The sequence below is a fragment of the Crinia signifera genome, chromosome 1 (genome assembly GCF_055691185.1).
Source record: "Crinia signifera chromosome 1, ASM5569118v1, whole genome shotgun sequence".
In the NCBI taxonomy this organism is placed as follows: domain Eukaryota; kingdom Metazoa; phylum Chordata; class Amphibia; order Anura; family Myobatrachidae; genus Crinia; species Crinia signifera.
Window position 1 is genome coordinate 127026339 of NC_139217.1, and position 27589 is coordinate 127053927.

General features: G+C 44.3%; 1 protein-coding gene across 1 annotated transcript; it reads right to left on the bottom strand.

The window, feature by feature from the left end:
• Positions 1 to 299: 299 nt before the first annotated feature.
• Positions 300 to 20661, bottom strand: LOC146026452 (uncharacterized). The gene is made up of 9 exons (XM_083157141.1): positions 19118 to 20661; positions 17902 to 18004; positions 17229 to 17348; positions 14671 to 14791; positions 14279 to 14380; positions 6451 to 6642; positions 5656 to 5847; positions 5046 to 5176; positions 300 to 612 (listed from the first exon to the last, which is right to left on the bottom strand). The coding sequence occupies exons 2-9, from the start codon at positions 17953 to 17955 to the stop codon at positions 466 to 468; spliced, it is 1059 nt and encodes a 352-aa protein (XP_083013267.1). The 5' UTR covers positions 17956 to 18004; positions 19118 to 20661; the 3' UTR covers positions 300 to 465.
• Between the last annotated feature and the right edge of the window lie 6928 nt (positions 20662 to 27589).

Consider the following 27589-nt stretch of genomic DNA (forward strand, 5'->3'; position numbering starts at 1 on the left):
TTATAGTGTAAAAGGGAGCCTGAATGCTGTGTGTTCTCCAGCTATCTCCCTGATGGACACCAATAATTTAGTGGGGTCTAGCTCCTCATGCCTCCCTCAAAAAAGAGAGTAGAAAAAAAAACACCTGATCCCAAAGGTAGTCTCATTTAAAATCAACGGCCATCTATAAAAATGTATAAGTCAAACATTAATTGAATGAACCAGTTAACATTTTAGTAAGTGAAATTAAGGAGAACGGTAAAAATTGTTCACATCTGGATAATTAGAATAATGGTAATTCAACACAGGTTGCCTTACAACTACTAAATATTTATTTAAAATTATGCCAAGGTCATATCTTAAAAGTGCTGGAGGATGATACAATGATGATTTTGGGCAAGACCTGGCTTGAACCCCAGTCACAAATGTATAGAAAGTGTCCCTGTGATCTTAATTTACAGTAGGACACCCATTTTTCTTAGCAGCCTAGCTGAGGTCCATGAGGAAATCATTTTCATCAATGTTTTTGTCCATATTGATGTAATCATATGCCACTGGTAATGGATCCTCTTTTGATGCTGCCTTAGATCTTTTGATCTTCTTTGCGGGTGGTTCATCCACAGATTCTGGAATCTGTAGAAGTGACAAAACAAAAAAGCATTTTAGAAAGGCCCAACAGCTTCAGAATGAGATCTTTTTCAATGACCTATATATATATATATATATATAGCTTGATAACGGTTCTAATACACCGAAACGTTGCTTAAGACTTCAGTGTCTGCTTGAATTTCTTCACAAGTCCTATGAGTGCCGGTCCCTACTCCAAGTTATATATATATATATATATATATATATATATATATATATATATATATATAAAAATAAAAAAAGAGAATGCCCAGGGCAAATATCCTTATTAGTGATGTATTAAACCAAAGTCCAAAAAGTCCCCAGATGTGTGCCTGCTCCTCAAGATCCAACTACGGATCAAGGTAGTATGCTTGCAAAAAGAAGAAATGCGAAGTGCACAAATGAGTAAATAAAGTATGACAATTTACTTAAAATAAATGAACACGTACATCAGGGTTAAAATTCAACAGCTTGCCAAGCCATATGTCAGCACTACTCAAGAGTGGTAGATGGAATCCAGATGCTGCTCACACAGCCGCGGTCAGGGAGTCTGTCACGCCGGCAGCAAAGGTACGCTAGAACATCAACGGGACCAAACCAGAGGACGTCACCACGTCGGATAGAGCTGGCCACGCCCAACGTGTTTCATCATCAAGTATGCCTTCATCAGGGGGTCTCCCTGACTGCGGCTGTGTGAGCGGCATCTGGATTTCATCTACCACTCTTGAGTACTGCTGACATTTGGCTTGGCAAGCTGTTGAATTTTAACCGTGATGTTCGTGTGCATTTATTTTACGTAAATTGTCATACTTTTATATACTTATTTGTGCACTTCTCATTTCTTCTTTTTGCATATCTATCTATCTATATACATATATATATATATATATATATATATATATATACACAGCCCAAACCCTGCACGCTCACCCTCATATGAGGTAACCACTGGGGTGCCGTATAATAGTGAAAGCAGATTAGTACACACAACACTATATAAATACAGACAAAGGGAAAAACAGCACTCACCAGACTTATGAAGCAATGTCCAGATGTCCAGCTTTATTCAAGCGGTTAACTGATGTAAGTCTGCCGACGTTTTGGTCCCACAAAGGATATCCCCACTTCCCTCCTGAATGTGCTCATAAACGTTACAATTATTGTATACAATATTGTTTACAATATCGCATCTCATCTCATCTGCGATGAGATGAGATCTAGTACAAAAAGTTTGTGCTGCACATACTTTTTGTACTAGATCTCATCTCATCGCAAATCCGAGATGCGATAAGATGCGATATTGTATACAATAATTGTAACCTGTATGGGCACCTTTAGGTTGTTTTTTTTTTTAAAGGTGATTTTTGTTGACACTGCTGCTTTGAGAAAGGTTTGCTGTGGGAATTTGTTTGTATATACAGTGTACTGTGTATATATATATATATATATATATATATATATATAACAAAGATATTGCGAGCGGAACTCAGAGACTGGATACACGAAGTAACACTGCAAATACGTGTTTAATGCAAACTTCAACGTTTCGGGGCGCTGGTCCCCTTCGTCAGGATAAAAAAAAAAAAATACTTCTGCGGTATGATAGTCGCCACCCACGGGCAGCGGTCCGGGGCCTACCCTTTTCACAGTTTATCCGAGTATGCCACACTAACAGCGAACAGGCTACCCAAGATCTCCAACTACAGGAGATGCTCAACAAATTTAAAGAAAGGGGTTACCCAGCAAAAGCACTAGAACAAGCATTAGCAAGAGCCATAAAAAAGAGTAGGGCGGAATTGGTAGCTCAGGGACAGAAGAAGAAAAAAACTGACATATTCCCTTGGGTAAATCAATACAACAGCAACAGTGCTAGGGCAACCAGCAGGGCCAAAGTATTATGGCCCATTGTAACCACAGACCCGGAGTTACAGTTTCTTAAGAACACCCGACTTATGCCTTGTCATACCAGAGGCCGGAACATTAAAGACCTAGTGGTGAAAACTGATATTTCACAATTTAAGAAAAACACCCTAAAGTCCAGTTTTCTAGGCAGACGCAATGGTTGCTTTAAGTGCCTGGGGTGCCGAACATGTGGATATATGGCCACCGGGGACACCATCTTACATCCCCATTCGGGGAAAAGATTAAAAATAAAATAATAAAATAAATTGGCCCCTAACATGTACTAAATTTGTTGTTTACGCCATAATGTGTCCATGCGGACTTTATTACATCGGCAAGACCGAATGTCAATTTAAAGTCCGCATGGCGCAGTACTGTCAGGCCATCCGACAGGCCCTGAACACAGGGTCAAGCGATCAGACGGTGGCCAGGCATTTTGCAGCCCAAAAACATGGCATGGCCACCCTCAAGTATAAAATCATTGACCATGTGCCGGACAATCCCAGGAGTGGCAACCGAGGTAGGGCATTGTTACAACTCGAATCCAGATGGATTTTTAGACTAGAAACATTGAAACACAAAGGCCTTAATGAGACCTTGGGCCTAATTAATTTTCTGTAATGAGCCTGGATAACAATATTTGGTATTTATGTAGTATCTGGGCGTCCGATTTTGTGATTGTATGCCTTACCTTAAGGCATACAATCAGATGCGATGCGATTCGATGCGATTTTGCATAGGATTCAATGTTAAGAAGGTCCTGTTCATTTCCTGTGGCTACGCTCGCCACAGGTTTATATCCAACTCCATGCCCACTTGGATAGTGGGGAAAGGAAAAGGACCCCTTTTTCCCATTGAATTCTATGTTAAAATGGACTCAGACCATTTTAACATTGAATCCTATGGAAAAATCTTGACCATCGCATCGCATACGATTTGGTCGCATGCGATGCGATCCGATCCGATTTCTAAATCGGACGCCCAGATACTACATAAGTACCCAATATTTTTTTAACAAAGCCATTAGGGTTACCCGCGGAAGACAGAGTAGATTAGATATTTCTCCATGATATAGAACAGAGGGTTTTTGACCCAAACAGCTCAGTGTCCTTTGATTGATTGGCTAAGCAGTGACAACCAGTAAAATAGATAGGAAATGCAGGGTCTTTGACCCAAAATATTTATACATGTGATTAACTTTAGCCGAGAGAATGTCACTTTTTTAATGTTTTCACCTTTATATATGATTAAGTTCACCAATAATATTTTATACAGCACATCATACTCAAAACAACAGTGTCCAGAAAAGGGCTCCTAAATGGCACTTTTTTCACGTAGACGGCACTATATTTGCACTTTAGATGTGGTTGTTCAATATGAATTATTGTTGTCAGATTTTTCATTTTTCATGTTTCACCTAGTTTTTTTTTAAAATATATGTGCAATTGATGTGAAGATATGTGCACGCACTATGTCACTTTCACTGTACACAAATTATTTGCCATTTCATTATGTAAATTAGTAAGCAGAATTTTGTTTGTACTTATATAAGATTTTATGTCATTGTCCATATTTTTGTGTATTACAATGGCTGGCGGGTTGCCATAGCTACCACCTGAATGTGTACGGCAACTCCCGATCTGACAGGCAGGAAGCGCAATGACGTGAGGTGACGGCAGGAGTGGCGAGGGAGTGAGAGTCCCTGCGTCTCCCTGGTAACCGCCGGGGTCAACCATACACTTCCGCCTGCAGGACACGGTGAATGGAGATTTAGGGAGGCGGCTAGGCGGACGCGGGAAAGCCGGCGGGCGGGGTAAGTTCTGTATGGGGTATTTATTTCACGTTTGTATCACAGTGTGGTTGTCCTGAAGAAGGGGTGAAATTCCCCAAAACATGTAGACAAGTGTTCATTAAATATTCACCTGATTTGCACCTTGTCCAAGTCTCAGATTGCCTCTGCCTACCCCACGCTACATTATATATATATATATATATATATATATATATAGTTTGGGGGTGCGGCCTGGCAATCTCCTCTCCAATTTAGCTGCCCCGGTGCCCTCAGTAATGATGAATGTGTGGCGAAATAAACAGCGGCACTCGGAGGTCTTTTCAAAACTTGTATTGATAATACAAGCTGCTGACGTTTTGGAGCTCTCGCTCCTTTATCAAAGCATGTGCTTTGATAAAGGAGCAAGAGCTCCGAAACGTCAGCAGCTTGTATTATCAATACACGTTTTGAAAAGACCTCTGAGTGCCGCTGTTTATTTTGCCACACATATATATATATATATATATATATATATATATATTTGGTACTTAATGGTCTTAAAGCAACTACAGTATTTTTAAGAAGATTGCCAAAAAAAAAGCATATTTTAGACACCAGTTGTGAATATAAGGCCCACGACTCTACACTCTCTCCAGAGCAAAAAGTGTGGAAATGTTTGCTCCTCTAGACGAGATGTACAGTATATGTTTTCTAATACATTAGTAAAATGGAAATACAGTAGGTGAATAGGAGGTTTCCTTACATCATGGGGCATGCTCTTCTTCCCAGCACAAGTAACAGCAGAGCTCAGTCCTACTGCAATGGTGACTTCTGGATATTTGCGCTTTCTGGTGGCTTTCTGAGGTGCGCTTGTTGCCTTCACTTGTGCTTTTTCTGTAACCAAGAATACCGGTCAGTTCTCTAATGGTGTGTACACACTTGTACAATCTGCATGAGATCCAGATGAGATTTTGACTATATAGTCAAAATCTCATCTGGATCTCATGCAAATTGTACACAGAAAATAATCCCAGTACATCAGGCTTCTATAAAGTCAAAATTCCAAACTGAAAAATGAAGAAACACTATTTTATAGTTGGGTTTATGTCCACATCCAATATCTCTGTCTTTCCTGAGTACAAAAACTGAAATGATGCAAAGATCAGGTCACCTAGCTGGGTACTGGGTGATAAATGGAAGTGCCAATATTGCATGCAGGTGGGGCAGATGTGACATGCAGTAAAATAAAATAATTGGGTGGAATGGGTTCAAATTGAAATCTACTGCAGACTAAATTAAAGCTGTCTAACATTTGTGGGCTACATGCAAAAGCAGCCAATATTTAACCTGCACAGAAAAAAAATATAACATACCCAAATCATTGCTCAGTGGCTTCACTCCGGCAGCAAAGGTAACTTCTGCTTGTGCACACATTCTGGCAATTTTGCAGGGGGGTGATCCCATTTCTTGCATTTGCGCTTTATCCCTCATGGTGGTGAGTTCTGAACATTTACGCTTTCTATTGGCTTTGTGAGGTGCGCGTATTGCCTTCACTTGTTTGTTATCTGTAACCAAGAATACAGGTCAGTTCTCTTACACAGAAAATAAGCCTAACACATCAAGCTTACTAAAAAGTCAATATTCCAAACTGAAAAATGAAGAAACACTATTTAATAGTTGGGTTTATGTCCACATCCAATATCTCTGTCTTTGCTGAGTACAACAATTGAAATGATGCAAAGATCGGGTCACCTAGCTGGGTACTGGGTGATAAATGGCAGTGGTATATCCATCCTATCAAACTGGGGGCCAGATGCACTAAGCTTTAAAAGTGATAAAATAGAGAGAGATAAACAACCAACCAATCAGCTCCTGTCTGATATTTCTCAAACACAGTCTGTGACATGGCAGGTAGGAGCTGATTGGCTGGCTGTTTATCACTCTCCAATTTATCACTTTGAAGCTTAGTGCATCTGGCCCATGGGCATTTAGGGACAATATTGCATGCAGGTGGGGCAGATGTGACATGCAGAAAAAAATATAATTGGGTGGAATGGGTTCAAATTGAAATCTACTATAAATTGCAGGCTAAAATAAAGCTGTCTAACATTTGTGGGCTACATGCAAAAGCAGCCAATATTTAACCTGCACAGAAAAAAATAACATACCGAAATCAGTGCTCAGTGGCTTCACTCCGGCAGCAATGGTAATTTCTGCTTGTGCACACTTTCTGGCAATTTGGCAGGGGGGTGATCCCATTTCTTGCACTTGCGCTTTATCCCTCGTGGTGGTGACTTCCAAATGTTTGCACTTTCTATTGGCTTTGCGAGGTGCGCTTATTGCCTCCATTTGTGTGTTATCTGTAACCAAGAATACAGGTCAGTTCTCTTATACAGAAAATAATCCCAACACATCGGGCTTCTATAAAGTCAAAATCCCAAACTGAAAAATAAAGTCCACATCCAATATCTCTCCCATTTGTATTATGTATATAAACATAATGATTTGCATATATCTACCAATAATTCTTACGAAGTTACGCTAAATATGTGCTTTGGGGGAGGATGTTGGTGGTTATAACTAGCTCAAATACAAAAAGGTAAAACAGAGTCCGGGCGCTTCTTTCGGTACTTGTGTCCTAGCACGGCGCCCATTGTATGCCATCGCATACCACTAATTAAGGTATGCGATGGGACCCGATTTTCGGGTCGTAAGACCCGCACTGTACAATTTTAATATCGTGTTGCATCGCATGCCATTACAATGGCATGCAATGCGATCAGACCCGATTTTTTGTACAGGCACCCTGATGGGTGATTACTATGTTAAATGCACCCCCATTGTTAACGCCACCCCCACTATCAATGCCAACCCGAAGCAAGCGCAGCGAGCCCGCGAGGGGCGGTGGTATGCGTCCTCCGATCTTTTCATACCCCCACTATCCACGTTGACTTGGAGTTGATAGTGTGGCGAGCACAGTGAGCCCAAAGCGTGGAGTAATCCGCTTCCACTCACGGGGCTCGCCACGCTTCGGGCTTGGTAGCTCGCCACACTATATGAAGTCAACTCAACGCCGACGTGGATAGTGGGGGTATGAAAAGGTCGGAGGACGCGTACCGCCGCCCTCGCGGGCTCGCTGCTCTCGCCACGCTTCGGGTTCGCATTTATAGTGGGGGTGGCGTTAACAATGGGGGTGCATTTAACATATTAATCACCCATCAGAGTGGCTGTACAATTAAAAATCTGATCGGATCACATCGCATGCGATCGGGTCGCATGCGATGCGATCCGATCAATACGATGGCATAAGATTAAAATCTTGGGCACCGTGCAGAGACGTAACTAGAACTTTGTGGGCCCCATAGCAAAATTTATAATGGGGCCCCCCTAACTCGGATCTCTACCAGTGTGCATCGCACCATGTGTGGCCAACATTATTGTGAAAAGTAAAAATGTGCCCCTCCAATAGATATTTTAAAAATAAACACATTCTAAAAAAAAAAAAGTGTGGCCTTGGTTCAAAGGGTAATGCCCCATACACATTATGTGACACACCGCGATGCCCATTACACATTATGTGACACACTGCGATGCCCATTACACATTATGTGACACACCACGATGCCCATTACACATTATGCGACACACCGCAAAGCCCATTACACATTATACGACACACCGCAAAGCCCATTACACATTATGTATGTGACACACCACAATGCCATTACACATTACGTATGTGACACACAGCAAAGCCCATTACACATTATGTGACATACCGAAAAGCCCATTACACATTATGCGACACATCGCAAAGCCCATTACACATTATGTAACACACCGCAAAGCCCATTACACATTATGTAACACCAGGGCCTGATTAACAATGGGCCTGATGGAGCTACAGCTCCAGGCCCACTCTCCAAATAGGCCCATTTTGTAGCTGAGGGCCAGGGCTTTCCAACGAGCCCAGCCCTGCTTTGATAGCCCCCCGGGAACCGGAGATACCGCCAGGCAAACCTGGAACGTTTTCCCCTTAGGATAACATGGGACCGCTAATTCCGACCTCCATCTGGTTCCAATGGCTGCCAGTTCCCCTCCGGCATTACAGAAGCTCGAGGTTGATCTCAGTCGAACCCAAATCGCTGCGCCTTCAATCTGATACCTGGTCCATATGGGTTCATTGGTTCTAGAGATATTGCGGGTAAACCAATTTTTATTTCTGAAATGTAATTTATTGGCTGTTCATGTTGTTTGAGGACAGATTTCTCTGGAACCAAACGGCCCAGTTTCACGGGACCAAAATAAGATAAGATAAGATAGATAAGAATACTTTATTGTTATTAACAATACATCACAACAATGCACTGTCAACAAAACTTAACACAAGAACCAGGGCCGGCGCTACCCACTCAGCAGCTCCTGCAAAGCAGGGAGGCGCCATGCTGAAAAGGCGCTGTCTCCCTCCCTGCTCTGCTAAAGCTCCCTCAGCCCTCACTGTCACTGCCTCCTGCACGTTGCCCGCAGCACCTGTCTGACAGCGGGTGGCAGTATGGAGAGGCTGAGCAGCTCCCTGCACCGCGCACACATTGTCCTCCTCCTGCGACCTTTCCCCTCTTTCTCACAGACACTTGCGCTGAGGCATGTAGCGCTGTCTGTGAATGCCTGGATGACATGTCATGTCAGGATCCCCCCCCCCTACCCATTGCTCCCTGCGCCTGTCAGCTGTCAATCAAATGATGAACAGGCGCTGCCTCCCCTTCCTTCCCTCTTCTCAGTGTGCTGTGCCAGTGCCACTGCAAGTCCTCAACACTCCGCCCCCTCTATCTCCTCCCCTCTTCTTCCATCTCCTCCTTCTCTCTCCTCCTTCCCCCCCCCCCCCCCTCTTTTCCCCCTCAGTCAAGAGTGCTGCACATACTTTTTGTACTGCTTTCGGATAGCATCGCACAAACATTGCATGCATGCCGTGCAATGCAATGCGATCTAGCCCATAACGTATGCGATTCTCGCTGTGTGTATGGGCACCTTTAGTGCCTGCAACATTTTGCGGACACAGCACTGAGATGGTGTATGCATACATGTACATGTACCCGAGATCCTCCATAGGATCGCATGTTGCATACACTCCCGCAATCGGGCTGCAGCTTGTTGCAATGGCAATGTGAAAGGGCGCAAAATGTATGGTTTGCAGGAGGGCGCCGGACACCCTAGCACCGGCCCTGACAAGAACCTACACAAAAGAAAAAACATTTAGGGCAATTCCCATGTCACTTTACAGCATTTAGCATACGAACAGCAGTGGGAAAAAAACTATTTGTCATACGCTTTGTGCGTGCCGAAATACTGCGATATCGTTTTTGTGATGGCAAAACTTCAAAAGCCTTGTATTTTGGATGGCTAGGATCTTCTAAAATACAATTTGCCTTCTTTAGCAATCTATTTTTGTATAGATCATGGGCGCATGGTAAAGACACCCCGATAATTTTGCCTGCAATTTTTATCACACGATCTAACGCGGTCCTCTCAGCCACGGTGCAGCTCCCGAACCAAACTATGATTCCATAAGTTAAGACACTCTCCACAATGCCCCTATAGAATCTAGTTAGTGTGTTAATGTCGGAGCATACAGCTTTGAGTTTTCTTTAAAAAAAAAGCCGTTGCTGGGCCTTCTTAACCACCGTGGTAGAGTTTAAAGACCACGTAAGATCATTTGAAATGAGCAGCCCCAAAAATTTAAAAACCTGCTCCTCCTCAATAGGCTTATTCTCAATAAAAATGGGAAGTATTGGCCTACCACAACCTCGCCTGAAATCTATTCTCATCTCCTGTGAAGCCATGTGAAGCCTACATGTAAATGGGTCAGTTGGTTCCGAAGATATAGCTGGTTGTTTCAAGGTGGACGGAGTGGTTTTCTCTCCCCTCACATCAGAAAATGAAGGGACTAGGCTGGCGTAAAATGACCAGTCCGGGAATGTCCCTGCATGATCCTGGGACCATATTCCCGGGTAAATCCCTGCATTTTCTGGTATGAAAGGGGTATTATTTCAAATAGCCGGGACATGCAGTGCTCTGAGTAAAGCCAGGCAGCCCCCTGCTCTCTGCCTGGCTGTCAATGGCTGTCATTTCTGCCCGGCAGCGGCTGTCCCCCAGTTACTGCGAGCGTGTATTCCCCCTTAGCAATAAGCATGTAATCCCACATGGCAACGAGCATGGAACCCCTGGCAATGAGCATGGAACCCCTGGCAATGAGTATGGAACCCCTGGCAATGAATATGTAGGTAAGCAACACTTTTGTAGCATAATTTTTAATAGGCATTATGGTGTTTGGCATAATACGTAATGGAGATTTTGGTGTGAGGCTTAACATGTAATGGGCATTATGGTGTAAATTTTGAATGTGCGCCAATGCCCCTATTTATGAAGCATATTGTGCATTATTGCTCAATATTTTTGGTATAGTGCAGGCATGTCCAAACTATGGCCCTCCAGCTGTTGTGTTGTGAAATTACAAGTCCCATCATGCATTACTACAATTTTGCTATTAGGGAATGCTAAAACTATGTCAAGGCATGCTGGGACGTGTAGTTTCACAACAGCTGGATGGCCACTGTTTGGACATGCCTGGTATAGTGTGTATTTTGGCTCAATTCATGTGGCAAAATGTGAATCTGTGTGGCATAACATGAATTTTGACTCAATCTGTGAGCCATAGTGTGAATTTTAGCTCAATCGGTGTGAATTTTTGCTCATTCCATGTGGCATAATGTGTAAGAAGCAAGTACAGTATAAGGGGGTTACTATTGTGTTGCACGATTTGTATAAGGGGTATATTGTGTGGTAAATTTACGTGACCACATAAAAGGTGCTGAGATGTTGACTACCAAGTTTCGGCTTTTAGTATTTTTTGTATGACTGTAGTACTGCCTCACCCTGCAAATATCTGATGACATCGGCATCCTGCGGGTGCACTCCAAATCTCCCAGCCCTCTGCCTTTTCCAGGCATATATAATTAGTTGAAAGTATTTACACAAATACAAACACACCCATGAGCAGACCACCCAAACAGAACACTGGTCACACCCCCCACATTATTACGTTCTGGCCACAACCCCTATTATTGAGCATAATAGGTCCTTGATCATTTTCAGCTCCAGGCCCATTTAGACCTTAATCTGGCTCTGTGTAACACACCGCAAAGCCCATTACACATTATGTAACACACCGCAAAGCCCATTACACATTACATATGTGACACACTGCAAAGCCCATTACACATTATCGGACACACCGCAAAGCCAATTACACATTATCGGACACACCGCAAAGCCCATTACACATTATGTAACACACCGCAAAGCCCATTACACATTATCGGACACACCGCAAAGCCCATTACACATTATTTAACACACCGCAAAGCCCATTACACATTATGTAACACAACACAAAGCCCATTACACATTATGTAACACACCGCAAAGCCCATTACACATTATGTAACACTCCCCCGCAAAGCCCATTACACATTATGTAACACACCGCAAAGCCCATTACACATTATCGGACACACCGCAAAGCCCATTACACATTATCGGACACACCGCAAAGCCCATTACACATTATCGAACACACCGCAAAGCCCATTACACATTATCGGACACACCGCAATGCCCATTACACATTATCGGAAACACCGCAATGCCCATTACACATTATCGGACACACCGCAATGCCCATTACACATTATCGGACACACCACAAAGCCCATTACACATTATGCGACAATTACAAACTTACCAACGTTCTTTCTTCAGTCCCATGCTGCTCCTCAGGCACCGCGGCTCCTCTCATGTGCCTGTGCACCATTACCTTACTGCTGGAGTGGGGGGCAGACGGGCATGATGCTGCAGAGCCACCATCAGGAGGTGGACAAATAGGACTAGTGCCTCAGGCCCAAAGACAGAGGGCACGGCAGGAGATTGTGCACCCAAATATAAAGCTACTGAGCTGCAGGAGATCACTGCTACTGCAGCTCCTAGGACTGAGACACTCGAGCAGATCGGGGACTGGCAGCCACATTTGTAGAGACAGCGCACTGAGCGCAGCGACATTTTGAAGGTGCCGCTCTCCTGAATCAAATTACTGCACACAGGCTGGCAGCCAATAAGGAGCGAGCGACTGCCGATCTGCGAGCAGTGATTAGTTAACAGGCAGTCCTAGGGAGCGGAAGTAGCAGCGGTCTGGTGGTCTCATTCAGCTTAGGATCTTTCAATCATTGTTCACGCCGGATTCCTGCCCCTGTCACTAGTGGGGAGCATGAGGAGGGTTGGATGGCAGCGGCGACCGCAGTGGGTTTAGGCGGCGGGGCGGATATTGGCGGCAGCTCCTCCCTCGCAGTCCCCCTTCCAAGCTTATGTGCCCGACTGCCCGCCCGGAACAGCGCGATCCCGTCCGCCCGCCCAGCTCCTTACTCTCTCCATTCAGTTCAGCCTAATACAGGCGGCATCGCCAGCGGCTCCCTTGAGAGGGTGCAGGGGAGTGCTTGCTGTCCATCGGGCCCCCCCAGCCGCCGGGCCCCATAGCAGCTGCACCCCCTGCACCCTCCGTAGTTCCGCCACTGGCGCCGTGCTAGGAAACAAGTACCCTTCTTTCTAATGTTATGCTGCCTTCCCTTGTCCAGTAAGGGCTATTCCTTTTTAACCCCAGTGAAAGCAAAAGGAGTGTGTTTTTTGGGGGGGTAAGGGATATGGCTCTACATTAGAGTAATCATAGGTGATTCACGTAGAGCAACATCAACATAAGAAGCTAAGTACCTGAATAAGCTATGATTAATCTAATGTAGCGCCATATTCCTTACCTAAAAAAACCACACTCCGGTTGTTATAACTACTGTAGACAGGAGAATGAAAACAATTAATTTTAGGTGTATAAAAAGGAAGCAAGAGTATAAAAAGTGTATAAAAAGTATAATACATTCAGCACTTATGTATAAAAGCAAGATAAAAGTAATAAATTCTCTGAAAAATATAACCCACCCAAATCTAAATCTATTTTCACGTTTATATCTGTCCACCTTCAGTGCAACATGATCACTAGACAATAACTACTAGGGGGCATATTGGGGTCCTCCAAATACTGTATGTAAGAGGAATACCAAACACTGCAGATACTTATCTATGTCTGGTGCCAATCTATATCCATTGTGACATCTGTGAAAGGGACAGGATAGGGTGCTATCTGGGAGTGTTACAATTTCTGAGGTGTCTTTCGGCTGCACTGGGGAAGGGGTGGGGATATTTGTGATATTTTGGGGATTGTGGTAATGACTTGTTTGCTTTATGGAGGTTTTGGGGTCTGTGTCTCAGTGAGGGGAGGTGGGGTATTTTGTGAAATGTGGAGAATTGTTGTTTATCACAGCAGCTGAAAGGTCTGGGGGGGGGGGGGGCATTAGACTGGGCCACTATTAGTTCCCAATCCACCATCCACCAGCATACATTGTAAATTATGTGGCTCGCTTAGCAGCTGTTGTCTTGTGTACACCAGACAATATCACCCATCACTATGTAAAAAATATAATTCCATAGATAGTGGAAGGGCACATTGTGCCCTCTCCCCTCCATACTGACCTGCACACACATGGGGCCATTGCCTCCTTTCAATGTTGTGCCCCCGTATTATTTATTGTCTGGTGATCATGTTGCACAGCGGGATGCAATCACTTTCCCGGCAGTCGGATTCCCGGCAGTCAAAATCCCGACCGCCGAAATCCCGGCACTTTGTCCCTCTGTGGGTGTCCACATTACAGCAGGTGGGGCAGATGTAATGTGCAGGGAGATTTAGATTTGAGTGGATAATTTTTTTCTGTGCGATATAAATACTGGCTGCTTTTGCATGTAGCCCAAGCAGTCAATATTTCTCATTTTGTATGGCTATGTATCTGTAAGCAGTTGTAATTGCATCACACCTTATATTTCAATCAAAAACTTCTTTGTTACCTTGTTGCTGCTTTTTGTTATCCGGAGTCTTGATCTCTTTGGCCTTTTCCCGACGTAATTCGTCCCAGGCCAGTACCTCTGCTATCAATCTAGCAGCTCTCTCTGCAGGAAGAAAGGTGGCCATGAAATAGGCAATGCCTTTGTATTCAACTAATAATAGACAACTCTAAATATCTCTTTACAAACAATATGTAGTCTCCCCCTCCCATAATGGTCCACATGTAACCTAATTTCTATAATGTTCTATTTGTTCTGTCTACAAAATGGCTCTTATTCTGGTCGCTTCGCTCACCTGCGCTTTCGCACAGGAATACAGTTTAGCCAAGATGCATCTCCCAACTCAATCAGTCTGCGCACTTAAAATCTGTGTACTCGGTACACACAACACTCACCACTATCATCCGTCTTTCTATCCCCTGCAGGGACTTTTCCAGGACTGGGCATATCTGTAGCTTCTGTTTTCTTTTCTCCATGTACTTTTGCCATGGTGGCCACAGAATGCTTGCTTGGAGCCTATGAAAGGGAAAGATATAATGTGTAATATAGTGAGGACAGATGGGGTACAGATGATTTGAAGAGATCAGCCTCAGACATAGGGTGGCCAATCCCGGGATCGGTGAGATCCCGGGATTTGGCTCCAAAATGTCCGGGATTTCAATCCCGGGATTGGAGTATCCAATCCCGGGATTACGGGATTAGACTGCACATGAGCAGTCTAATGCCAGGCAGAGTCTGAGCCCTAGCTCAGACGCTGCCCGGCTGCTCCCGACCCAGCGTGCGGCCTGCGCAGCGTGATTAGGTCACAGGTCACGCTGCGCAGGCCATAGCACTGCACCACCAGCTCGGAACTCGCTCGCCACCGGGCCTCCCCCAGCCGCCTGCCTCCTCGCCGATGCCGCCTGCTTCCCCTGCTCCCCAAAAGTAAGTGTGTGGCCCCGGAACCTGCTCGCCGCCAGGCCACCCACAGCCGCACCTGTCATACCTGCCGCCTGTCTCCGCACCGCTCCCACCTTCCCCCTTCCCAAAAGTCAGTCAGTGTGGGGCACAGGGGCAATTTTCTTTTAGGCATGTCAATACCGGGAATCCCGGGATTGAGCATTTTTCATTTCCGATTCCCGGGATTGAAAAAATGCCCCGGGATTGGCATCCCTACTCAGACATATGCTTACGTATAGTTGACAACTTCCTGGCTGCAGGCTGGCACTGCAGGAGCTGATGTGGGTGATGAGGCTTGAATTAGGGCATGGCACATGAGCATGCTGGGAGCATGGCTACACAATTATAACACCATGGCCATGCCCCCTGTTATACAATACCAAGATTACCAAACATTTTACATCAGAGGTCATGGCTACAATGACACAATTCATCACATGATAGGCCCCAGAGCATGCCCACAAGTGGGCAACTAGCTGGAGGGCAGCAGGCTGGGTACAGGAGACTGGCCCACTATTCTGGGTAGCCATGAGCACCACACGATTATCAGCCATACTAGGAGAGTAGACAAGTATGTAGATAACAGAGATAACATAAGGTAACATTGTAGTCCTCCCCTAGGACTACCATACATCTGCACATATTTTGCCAATCAGAAAAAAGTTGGAAAAACACAGTCTGGCCTGTTAGAGGCATACAGACAGGGTAACTAAGGTAACACTTTGATGCCTGATTTAAGCTACCACTATAATGTGACATCATTCACTGCAGTATTACTTTTAGTGGAGAGAGTCTGAATCAATATAATTATCCCATTCTTTTTAGCAGACTGTGAGAAATACTCATCAAACCTACGAGATACCAGTGTAGGGATAGAACCTTTCTTAGGCCCTTATTCTGATTCGAGCGGTACGGCCCGCGTGCGGCCGTACCGCCGATGTTTTCCGTCTGCACATGCGCAGAGGTCAATCTGCGCATGTGCAGGCGAATTCGCCGCACATAACGTTACTACGCCGCAAAGGGGGCGTATAGGGGAGTGAGGGGATTCATGCCCTCATTTCCCTATGTATACGCCCCGCGTTTCATGGGCGTTCCCATGCAAACGCGGGGCGTACGCATGCTAATGAGGGTATGACGCCAGTGATGGGGGCGGAAAGCTGACGTCGCCGGATGTCAGCTCTCAGCCCCCATACAAGCTAGCACACGGACGATTGTCCGTGTGGTCTCAGCTTGCGGGAGCTGCTGGGGCGTGCGGACCTGCCTTCGATGGTCGACGACCATCGAATGCAGGGGGCAGCTCCCACCATGGTGGAGGCGTACGCCTCCACCATTTTTATGCGGATCGCCAGCCGTCCGTGTACGGACGGCCGTGGCGATCCGTCTCGTGGGCGGGGATTGGTTTGTGCGGCCAGAGCACCGTGTGCGGCTCTGGCCGCACCAACCAGAATAAGGGCCTTAAATGTGTCCTGTAAAAAGATCCCCCTGGAGAACACGGATCACTTTGTACAGAAGTGAGCACTTATTAGGGATGTTGAGATCATTCACATTAAGCGAAAGCACAGTTAAGGTCCATAAACACTGGGTGACTTTGACCAATGTGTATGGACAGCGATGATGGGGAAAATGGCCGAGCTGAAAATCACGGTGTACACATTGAGCGATTTTCGCCCATCTAAGCAATGTTCCCAGGGGTAAATGACTTTCCATAGCAGGACACTATGGAAAGCCATCCACCCCATCACTCATCTGCGACGGGGTAGATGGCTTTCATACCAGACTCCACTATCTATGGAGTCTGGGTATGAAATACTTTTATAACAGCTTAAACTAGTTAAGCACCGGTCATCTTAAGATGGCGGTTAAGCCACGCTCCCGTTATTTTTCTTTTTTTCCTACTGAAACAATAAAATGCCTTCGACATTAGTGAACAAATAGCCCAAGACAGCACTTTTTACTTGAAGTACAAAGTATCAGAATATATTTTACACCTTATTGATTGACCTTGATCACTTACATTTCCTGCCTTGTGACAAAACGTGAAATCTCTCCAAAAGGAGGTTCCTTCCTCCCATAGGTCAGGAATGGTCTTATCTCCTATGGCTGCCTCACGTTTCCGGAAGGGACAGCTGGTGCCCTGTATGAAAGGAAACACTGACATTGTAGTACTTATTCATCTCTACTGAACTACACATAAACAGTTGGACAAATACATAATGGCCCTTATTCAAATCTGATCGCAGTACAAATTTGTTCTCAAAATGGGCAAAACCATGTGCACTGTCCACAGGTGGGGCAGATGCAACATGTGCAGAGAGAGTTATATTCCGGTGAGTAATTATGTTTCTGTGCAGAGTAAATACTGGCTGCATTATTTTTACACTGCAATTTAGATTTCAATTTCAAAACACCCCACCCAAATCTAACTCTCTCTGCTCATGTTACATCTGCCCCACCTGCAGTGCACATGGTTATGCCCATTTTGAGAACAAATTTGTACTGTGATCAGATCTGAATAAGGGCCCATATTGGGATTTCTCAGAAAGAAAATGGCAGTGCAGAGTAAAATGACAGGTACTGCCCCCGGTCTTTTATTCCAACACCCCTGACTCCCGCTCTATAGTACAATTTAATGTCGTTTAAATGATTTAAATAAATACATTCTGGTCATGTTACCAACTGGATGTTACCTTACTGCAGGTGTAATGAAAATAATAGTAACAATCATTTTCGTTGTCGGACATCTTTTTTGACGTCAACAAACGCAGATAAACTGCGTATCGGGATTACTCCCTACAGGAGAAAGAGGAAGGAAATGCCATTAATGAAGAATACATACTGTATCATGACAACACATTGAATTAAATGACCTGCATTGTAAATTGTCATGTATGATCTGCTATGGACATATGAAGCAGCTGTAACCCAAACCACCCAACTGTCCCCATTACAGCAGGACAGTCCCACTATTTGGAGACTGTCCTGCTGTCCCTCTCGTGGCCGGCAATGTCCCGTGGGCTGGGGGAAATTGGGAGGAGCCAAAGATCACCTCTGCTTTAGCATATCTTCAGTGCAGGGAGGGGGTGGGAGGGCAGAGAGGTGGCTGCTGGATGCTCAGCTGCTAGGGAAGCATTGGGCTCACCCCCAAAAATGGTGAAAAGGGTGGTCGTACCGCGAGACCACTCATAGCCCTTTTCGTGCTGGCTGCACATGGGATAGAAATGTTGGGAGGTATAATTAACCATGTTCTTTATATTATTGCTTTCATGCACATGTGACATTCAACCATTAAGGTGGTTCTGTAATGATGTAGTTACATTTTCCTGTTAAGATGCAGGGACTCTGTTAGAACTTGAAGGCAATAACAGTGCTAATCACCATTTAATGGTATGGAGTGCTCTAATGTTGCATCGTGTACAGTATAACATGTATTTCAGAACAACAGATCCCTCAATCATCGCTGCTTCACATTCTATGGTGCCTTAGGCTGTATTGAGTCGCAATGTAATGTAATGAGGTACCAGAAAAGCCGTAGACTGTAATATAACTTTCTGTCCACTAGCTGCATTTCCTAAACTGCACCTCCCATGTGTGACATACAGTAGCCAATGAACTTTCTGTAGCAGCACCAGATGATTGGCTGATTAAACCAGTCATTTGGTACACTTTAATACTGCGTGTTTGTCATGGATCCAGAGCTGCAATTGAGTGTGTAATAAAGGACTACGGGCATAATTCAGACCTGATCGCAAAGCAATTTTTTCTCAAATGGAAAAAACCATGCTGCACTGCAGAAGGGGCAGATGTCACATGTGCAGAGAATAATCATAAGAAATAAGAATATTTCTGTATTAAGCTGCTATGTTATCTGTAATAATTCTAATTAACTGATGTACAAAAGCATACCTCCCACATTTTCATTGTGCTTAAGATATATAACTCTGTGTGACAAGCCCAAAATTAGAGTGTGTGGCCTCATGGTCAGGGGTGGTCAGGGGTGTGGCCAATTACAAGGCCACACCCCATTTTTGACACTGTGCTCTGTGAGCTGCTGGCATGCCCCCTGTCCCTCTCCCAGTGACTAGATGTTGTGCACAAGCAGAGCAGTGTGTGACAGGGGGACTCCCAACTGCTCTCCCAACTGCCAGACTCTGCTGTCTGTGGGTAGGAAAGCTGGAAAGTCCCAAGAAAATGAAACTGACCTGCCACAATTGGGACAGCTGGGAGGTATAGTAAAGCTGCCAAGTAACTAGCAGAAATATGTGGGTTTGCTTTGTCATCAAATTAACTATGTATATGCCATATCTGAGTAAAATATGTTTGGAAAAAATAAGCATGTGAGGAGACTGTTATAATTACCACTGAAATACCTGTAGGATCACTCAGGATCACCACACTGGGGGCTGAAAGAATCTGCATTATGTTGTCTAATTAGGCATCTGGTTTGAAACAACTTAAGCTGTTTACACACGGTGTGATTTGGTGGTGTACCATTTTAACTAGATCAGATTATTTTCCTATTACAATTTAAGCTCTAGTCCTTGTACCTTAATGAGATAATTAACTACAGTTACCTTTTCTCGTGGTAAACAGAGTAGATTTCCAAAATTAAAGCAGTCTAATCTCCCACAATTTTGTCTTGCATCTGCTATGCTGCAGTAAATCAGACAAAATGGAGACACCAACTAGTGGGCTGCATTGTGATGTCACCAACTCCAAACTGTCATTTTCAAACCCAGCTTGTATCATGGCAGTAAGAAGCTGATTGGCTCTTCCTGGAAGCAGGAAGAAGCTGATTGGCTAATACTCTCTCTCCTCTTTTAAAAGCTGTGTACACTAAAGCACAATATATGTAGAGAGAAACATGCATACAATACATAGTGCAGCACAGGTAATTAGCACATAATATCCACTACGTAAGGAGGAGTATTTCCAGAAGATAGATCACTGCATTCTCCTTGTGGTATTCTCACTACCAAATTTGTTAATGAATAAAAGTTCATCAGAAATAGGACTCCTTATTTTCTTAGGAATAATCAACCGGTCCCCAAACCCTCTTTTGGGGGAAATGTATCAAATCTTGGAGAGAGCTAAAGGATAAAGATCCAACCAATCAGTTCCTAACTTTCATTTATCAAACACGTCAGTAAAACGTGCAAAAATGTGGAGGCAACAGTGGGCCTTATAGGAACCTTCCTGTACAGCTTTTAACAGAACAGCCATGGCAGACATCTACCATCAGTTTATTATGTTATGGAAACTTACATTCCTGATGCTGCTTTTAGATACTCTACATTATCAGTTTTATGTAGCAGTAGACATTGGTGTGATCACTGCCGATGGATACGGTTACCTGTCAATGGTTACCTATCAATGGTCCTCCATTTTCTTTGACTGTCTGGCCCGCGGACCAATCAGAACCTTGGGGTGAGGCTTCATGGGTATTAGGGGTGGAGCTATGCTCAGTGTTCTGGAAAATATTTAAAAAAACTATTAGGTTATACTGTGTCATCAATGGGGGGAAACCACCTGGTTCTATACCTATATATGGCAAAACTATTCTATATTATGAATCAATAACCATACCTAGTTTTAGGATGCATCAAACATTGAAAAATAATTATTGTTTTTCCAATATCTTTCACATGTTCATTATGGGCAATAATATAACACTCTACACCAGGAGCATGGGTCATAGGGTCGACTATAAGAAGGTTGACAGTCATCAGGTTGACCACTATTGGTCAACACATTAAAAAGGTCGACTTGGCTTAGGTTGATGGGGTTAAAAGTTTGACACAAGAAATAGGTCGACATGAGTTTTTTACATTTATTGTTGTCTATGTGGACACCATATAAGTGTACCGCGTCCCCTTGCATGGCTCGCTTACCATGCTTCTGGCACACTATTATATTCTCCCTTTATGTCCACTTGGATAGTAAAGTATAAAAAGAACCTGTTTTGGAAACATCATATATGGATGGTACCAAGCCGCCTCTACCAGTAGGCACCGGCCTAGGGCACTGGGATCTGGAAACAGAAACTGCTGTAGAGTTTTTATTTATATTATCAAGTAACTCTAACAAACAGCAACTTCACCCAATACATGTATAGTTTTTTTGATTATTAAATGTACTATATTAGATAATTGCACTGAATACGCCTCATACAAGTGGATACTACAGTAAACAACTTGGGAACCCATGAATCCAAAGAATATACAAAGCTCACATTCCATTTTCTGATGAATGTAATGGTTCTTGTCTCTGTGCTTATTCCCTATGCCAGGGGTTCCCAATCTTTTTCGAATCACAGCACCCTAGAGTATCAAATATATATAAATATATATCAAATTAAGTAGATTTTGTTTATATGTGCTTCTTAGATTCAGATATGTGTTAAATGGCAGGGTTTGCTTCTGTTTGTAGTGTACACATATTTTACGATTGGCAGCCACCAGCACTGGTTTTGTTCATACATAATTGATTTCTATGGACACCAAGCCATGTCACCTCTGCAAGTGTCCGGAGGCACCCCAGGGAGCCATGGCCCACAGTTTGGGAACCACTGGCCTATGCCATACCCAACAGGAGTCACGTTCTGTGTGACATATGGTGGTATACAAGTACAAGCAATCATATTTAGGCAAAAAATGGGCTATTATCGTGATTTTATCCCAATGATCATTATCGAGCAAGCCAATTAGTCTATTTTTTTGTCTGAAAAACACGTTATCGTGGCTCTGGGGGAGGGGGGGGGTGGCTTTTCTTGGATTATGCTATGAATGCCTCGAGCACCCGAAGCATAAATCCCTACAAGTGCCAGTTATTGGTTCTGATCAAAACCAGCTGTATATTACGTTACCCTGCTTTGTGAAACTCATGTCGATCTTTTCATTGTCGACCCTATGGGACATACCCGTCGCATATGTCCATTATGGTTTGTATTATCGTCTTTAGGGTTTTTTTTCCTCCTGAATGACTTCTGCATGGAAGTTCTAATATTGCATCTCAGAAAGACTACACACACACACACTCACATACAATACACTCAACAACCCAATCAGCATTAGTTCTACAGGTGCGTACACAGCGAAATCTTGGACCCCTCCATGTCAGTTGCCCAACACAAATAACATCTCCTTCACCGAAGAGACAATGAAGTTGTGAAGCTTTCATTGGCAGACAGCCATTGCCAGGACAGACTCCTATTGGCTGTACTACCACAGCATCACATAAATTATATATATATGCCAGTAGACTCTTTAATAGACTGCATGAGCAGGGCCGGCGCTACCCACTCAGCAGCTCCTGCGAAGCAGGGAGGCACCATGCTGAAAAGGCGCTGTCTCCCTCCCTGCTCTGCTAAAGCTGCCTCAGCCCTCACTGTCACTGCCTCCTGCATGCCACCCGCAGCGCCTGTCTGATAGCAGGCGGCAGTATGGAGAGGCTGAGCAGCTCCCTGCACATGCACACACACTGTCCTCCTCCTGCGACCTGTCCCCTCTTCCTCACAGACTTTTGTGCTGAGGCATGTAGCGCTGTCTGTGAATGCCTGGATGACATGTCATGTCCGGATCCGCCCCCTACCCATTGCTCCTTGCGCCTGTCAGCTGTCAATCAAATGACGAACAGGCAGCAGCACCGCCTCCCCTTCCTTCCCTCTTCTCAGTGAGCTGTGTCAGTGCCACTGCCAGTCCTCAACACTCTGCCCCTCTTCTTCTATCTTCTCCTTCTCTCCCCTCCTTTCCCCCTCAGTCACGAGAGGGGTGTAATGGCGTCCTCAGCGTCCTGCCTAGGCAGATAGAGGAGGGACTGCACAAGAGTTATACAGTAAAAGAACAGTGAGTTTTTTATTATACATGTTTATAACAAATTTTTTAATAATTGTAGATTTTTTTATATTAATGTAGACACTTTTTAAATAATGGGCTGGGTTCTGTGCCTAAAGGTGGCCATACACGCTGCAATCCGGCATCACATCGCACAGTACAAAAAGTATGTGCTGCACATACTTTTTGTACTGCTTTCGGATCGCATCGCACACACATTGCATGCATGCCGTGTGATGCGATCTACCCCATAACATATGCGATTCTCGCAGCGTGCATGGGCACCTTTAGTGCCTGCAACATTTTGTGGACACAGCACTGAGATGGTGTATGCATACATGTACATGCACCCGAGATCCTCCATAGGGTCGCATGTTGCATATGCTCCCACAATCGGGCTGCAGCTTGTTGCAATGAAAGGGCGCAAAATGTATGGTTTGCAGGAGGGCGCCGGACACCCTAGCACCGGCTCTGCACATGGATAAACCCTAGACCAGACTAGCATTATACGACAAGAAGATTTTGCATGGTCTGAAGAAAGTGGATATCATTTTTTTAGTAGTAAATGAGCACCTTCCTGCCCTTTCCATCTTTTCCACACTGCCTCCCTTAAACATTATTTAGATATTATTAAAAGTTATATATTATACAAAGAATGCCTCACAAAAACAGTAATTATTTAGTGTAATTTTAATTTCACCTGTCAATATTTACAAACAATAAAAATCAAAAAGATTCTGTTGGAATTTGTTTAATATAAGTTTCCATTTGAAAGCAAGCTGATTTTTTATTTAACCTGTGTATAAAATGTCTTAAATGCTCCCCACAATGCGAAGACATATACAATCCTTTAGAAATAAACATTTTTAGAGCGTACGTCAATGGGCTTCAATTACATCACATTCCATGCACATTCACAGGCAAGCCAAATTACATTTTCAGTTTCAGCTCTGTACAAGGCTTAAGTAGCAATAAAAGATGACTATGTAGACACTATCAAATTTGTTGGCAACAAGTAATTTTTTGCTATGGTCTTCAGACAAGAGAATTGCATACCTGTTGATTTGGCAATACTGATAACCAAAAATGTTATTACAATTTTTTTGGTAATCAAGGAAGGATAGAGATTAGAAGCCTATACCGTAGCACAGCTCAAACTCTGGAGGTCATGGTACCAATTACTCATCTTTATGCAAATCCTCTGCTCTGGATCTTATCTTTCATCCTACTTCCTTTACAATATACTTCCCACTGTCTGCAATCACGTTGAAGTGGCAATACGGTAAGTGTTGCTCTTGACTTATGATGTAGCATTTATTAAATATAAACTTATCTGACTGCGAGAAGCGCCTTCTTTGCTGTAACAATTTAGATGTAATTCCCAAACCCATGAGTAGAAGTAATTTATTTGTAGCTTAAGACTATGCTCCCACAGGAGACATTCATAGGATTCAGCAGGGTAGTCTTACAGACTGATAGAAAAACATAAGGATCTCAATTGTAATAGCACTCAGGTAGAAGGAAAATTATTTATCCAGTGCAACTATTTTGTTGCACTGGTAAAATGATATGAAATCTATGATTACATGTTCAAATAATTATCTAATCAAATAATTTTAGCATTTGCTAAACATTAATCAAGTTCTCCATTTAGGTAAAAAAAATTACATTTGACAAATTCAAATGACAAATTTTATAAACAGTACACATAATATGCCATCTAATATATACAAAGTGTGTAATTAGCAGAATGATTTTTCTTACAGTACTTGTCTCTACTCCTCATTTTGGTATCTACCATATTATGGAAATAGTGAGTTATAATTAATATGAAAAAGACTCTGAACTCTTGCAGTTTGTAACAGTACTCTGTCTGTTCCTGTTTTGAAACATGTCAGGCAGGACGTGATTGGTTGATTGTTTATCATTCTTATCACTCCCGCGGCACCTCATCGCACAGTACAAAAAGTATGTGCTGCACATACTTTTGGTACTTGCTTTTCATTGCATCGCATTGCATGCACAACGCATGCACAAGACATGCAATGCGATGCATGCTATTTAAGCTCGAAACGCACGCCCGCATCGGGACGTGTATGGGCACCTCTAGTCTGGGAGGGGGAGAGAGAGAGGATTTCATGGAACAGAGGGAATGAGAGAGAGGGAAAGGAGAAAAAAGAGAGAAAAAGGTAGGGATACAAGAAAGTGGCAGCTTACAGAGACAGGAGAAAGAGTGTGTTAGGGAGAGAGATAGTGGGCAGTATTCAATGAGAAAAGTTCTCCGTGTTTTGTGGAGAACATGTGCTTTGTTCGCCTTGGACGGAGCATTTTGCTCTCCAAAAGCGAGCAACCCTATTCAATGTGAAATGTTCTCCTTCTTTCTAAGTGACTTTATCCGTGTCTCTCCGTGTAGCAATTCTCCATCTTTTGATGGAGAGCTGGAATGTGAACTTTTAAACTGAAAGGTTTTTTTAAGAAATTTTGGTGTCAAAAAATCCGTTTTTTTTTTTCTGTGAAGGGGCATGTTATTTTTATTCATGTGCTTATAGCACATGAATATAAATTTAATTTAAAAAAATATATTTTTTTAAAAAAATTTTTTTTTTTTACACAGTGCAGCCAGCAGGGGGCCGGAGCGCTCGAGCCGCTCATTAGATATTCATATATTCACTGCACCCGAACGTAACTATGCACAAACGGGTGCAGTGAATACTGGGTCCCCCGCTGGCTATAGGGGGGTGCAGCCTGGGTCCTGGAGAGCCCCCCTCCCCTCCACAGTCCTCTGGAGCAGCCAGGGAGACTTTAATCTCTCTGGCTGCTTCCGGCTCCCTGAAAGCTCCCTGCTCCCTGCAGGGGTTAAGACTCTCCGCGAGTGGCGGAGAGCATCAGCCACATTGAATAGAGGGAGCAGGAGTGGCAGAGAGCCCTCCGGAACACGGAGAGTGCATGGAGAGCGAAATAAAACGCTCTCCATGCACGGAGAACTTTTTCATTGAATACTGCCCAGTGTCAGGGAGGGAAAAAAAGGATAGTGTTTGGGAGAGAGAAAAAACAGAGGGGACAGAAGTGAGAGAGAGAGAGAGAGAGAGGCATCTCTCTCTCCCCCTCCCTGACCTCCATCTAGCTCTCTCTCCCCTTCTTTCTCACTCCTCTCTCCATCTCTGTCTCCTCCTAACATCCTCTTTGTAGCTAAGGCCCGTCACCCTCAAACTCTTGAGTGTGTAAATGTGAGCAATTTCCATTCTGTCACATTCACACACTTTTTCTTGCATGTATTTAAAGAATATTTGGTACTTTTTTCCTAGCACGGCCACATATCTTGGCCATCGGGGGTAATTTGAGTGGCCTGCGACGCGACCGACTATCCACTAGGGCGTGGAGTGAGAATAGAATAGTGTGGCGAGCGCAGCGAGCCACCGAGCCCGAAGCGTGGCGAGCGCAGCGAGCCCCGCGAGGGGACGCGGATACCTTCACAGGTAAACGCCTCCCTTCGCGGGCTTCCCAGGTGTCCGCGTCGCCATGGACACCTGTGAAGCCCGCGAGGGGACGCGTATAACTGTGAAGGTATCCGCGTCCCCTCGCGGGGCTCGCTGCGCTCGCCACGCTTCGGGCTCGGTGGCTCGCTGCGCTCGCCACACTATTCTATTCTCACTCCGCGCCCTAGTGGATAGTAGGGCATGAAAAGGTCGGAGGACGCATACCGCCGCCCCTCGCGGGCTCGCTGCGCTCGCCACGCTTCGGGTTCACGTTGATGGCGGGGTGGCGTCAATAACTTTTGGGGGGACATTTCAATGTTCAGGGGTGTTTTTGGCCCATTTACCATTGTTCCCTATGATAATTTGGCTAAATTGAGCCATTTCACATTGTTTCCTATGGGAAATCGTGGTCATCGCGGGTAAATTGAGGCATTTAACATTGTTCTCTATGGGGAAATCGCGGGCATCGCGTCTGGCCATCGCACCCGATTTTTTTTAGCGGCCGCGATGCCCGCGATGGCCCCGATTTTACCCCCGATGACCGCGATTCTGATCGGTGTGGCCGTGCTAGGAAACAAGTACCGAATATTTATTTAAAGCAATGAAGGTTGGGTTGGCTGTCAGCCCTCCAGCATCTTCTGTTGCCCGCTGTCACTCATCAGGAACCCTATGCTATGAGCTATAGGCGTCACCATGACAATTGTGATCAGCTTACCACTAATCAACCACATCCAATGCAGCAGTCACCTGATTCTGCTCACCTATCCCCTGCTGTTATCTGGGTCACCAATCCCTGCCCTAGCAGTGCTAGCGTGTATAAGGACTGCTCAGGCAACTGCAGATAACTTGACCAATTTTGCTTCGCAGAGCTGCGTGCATGGGCTCCAGACTCTGAACTCTTGCAGTTTGTAACAGTACTCTGTCTGTTCCTGTTTTGAAACATGTCAGGTAGGACGTGATTGGTTGATTGTTTCATTGTTATCACTCCCGCGACACCTCATCGCACAGTACAAAAAGTATGTGCTGCACATACTTTTTGTACTTGCTTTTCATCGCATCGCATTGCATGC

Bases quoted from the DNA above. Each gene is read 5' to 3' on its own strand.
- LOC146026452 (XM_083157141.1), bottom strand. From the start codon at position 17,955: ATGTCCGACAACGAAAATGATTGTTACTATTATTTTCATTACACCTGC. The intron at 5,848-6,450 runs GTATGTTATTTT...TCTTGGTTACAG, and splicing joins GCCACTGAGCACTGATTTCG to ATAACAAACAAGTGAAGGCA. The intron at 613-5,045 runs GTAAGGAAACCT...TCACTTCTACAG, and splicing joins AGAAGAGCATGCCCCATGAT to ATTCCAGAATCTGTGGATGA.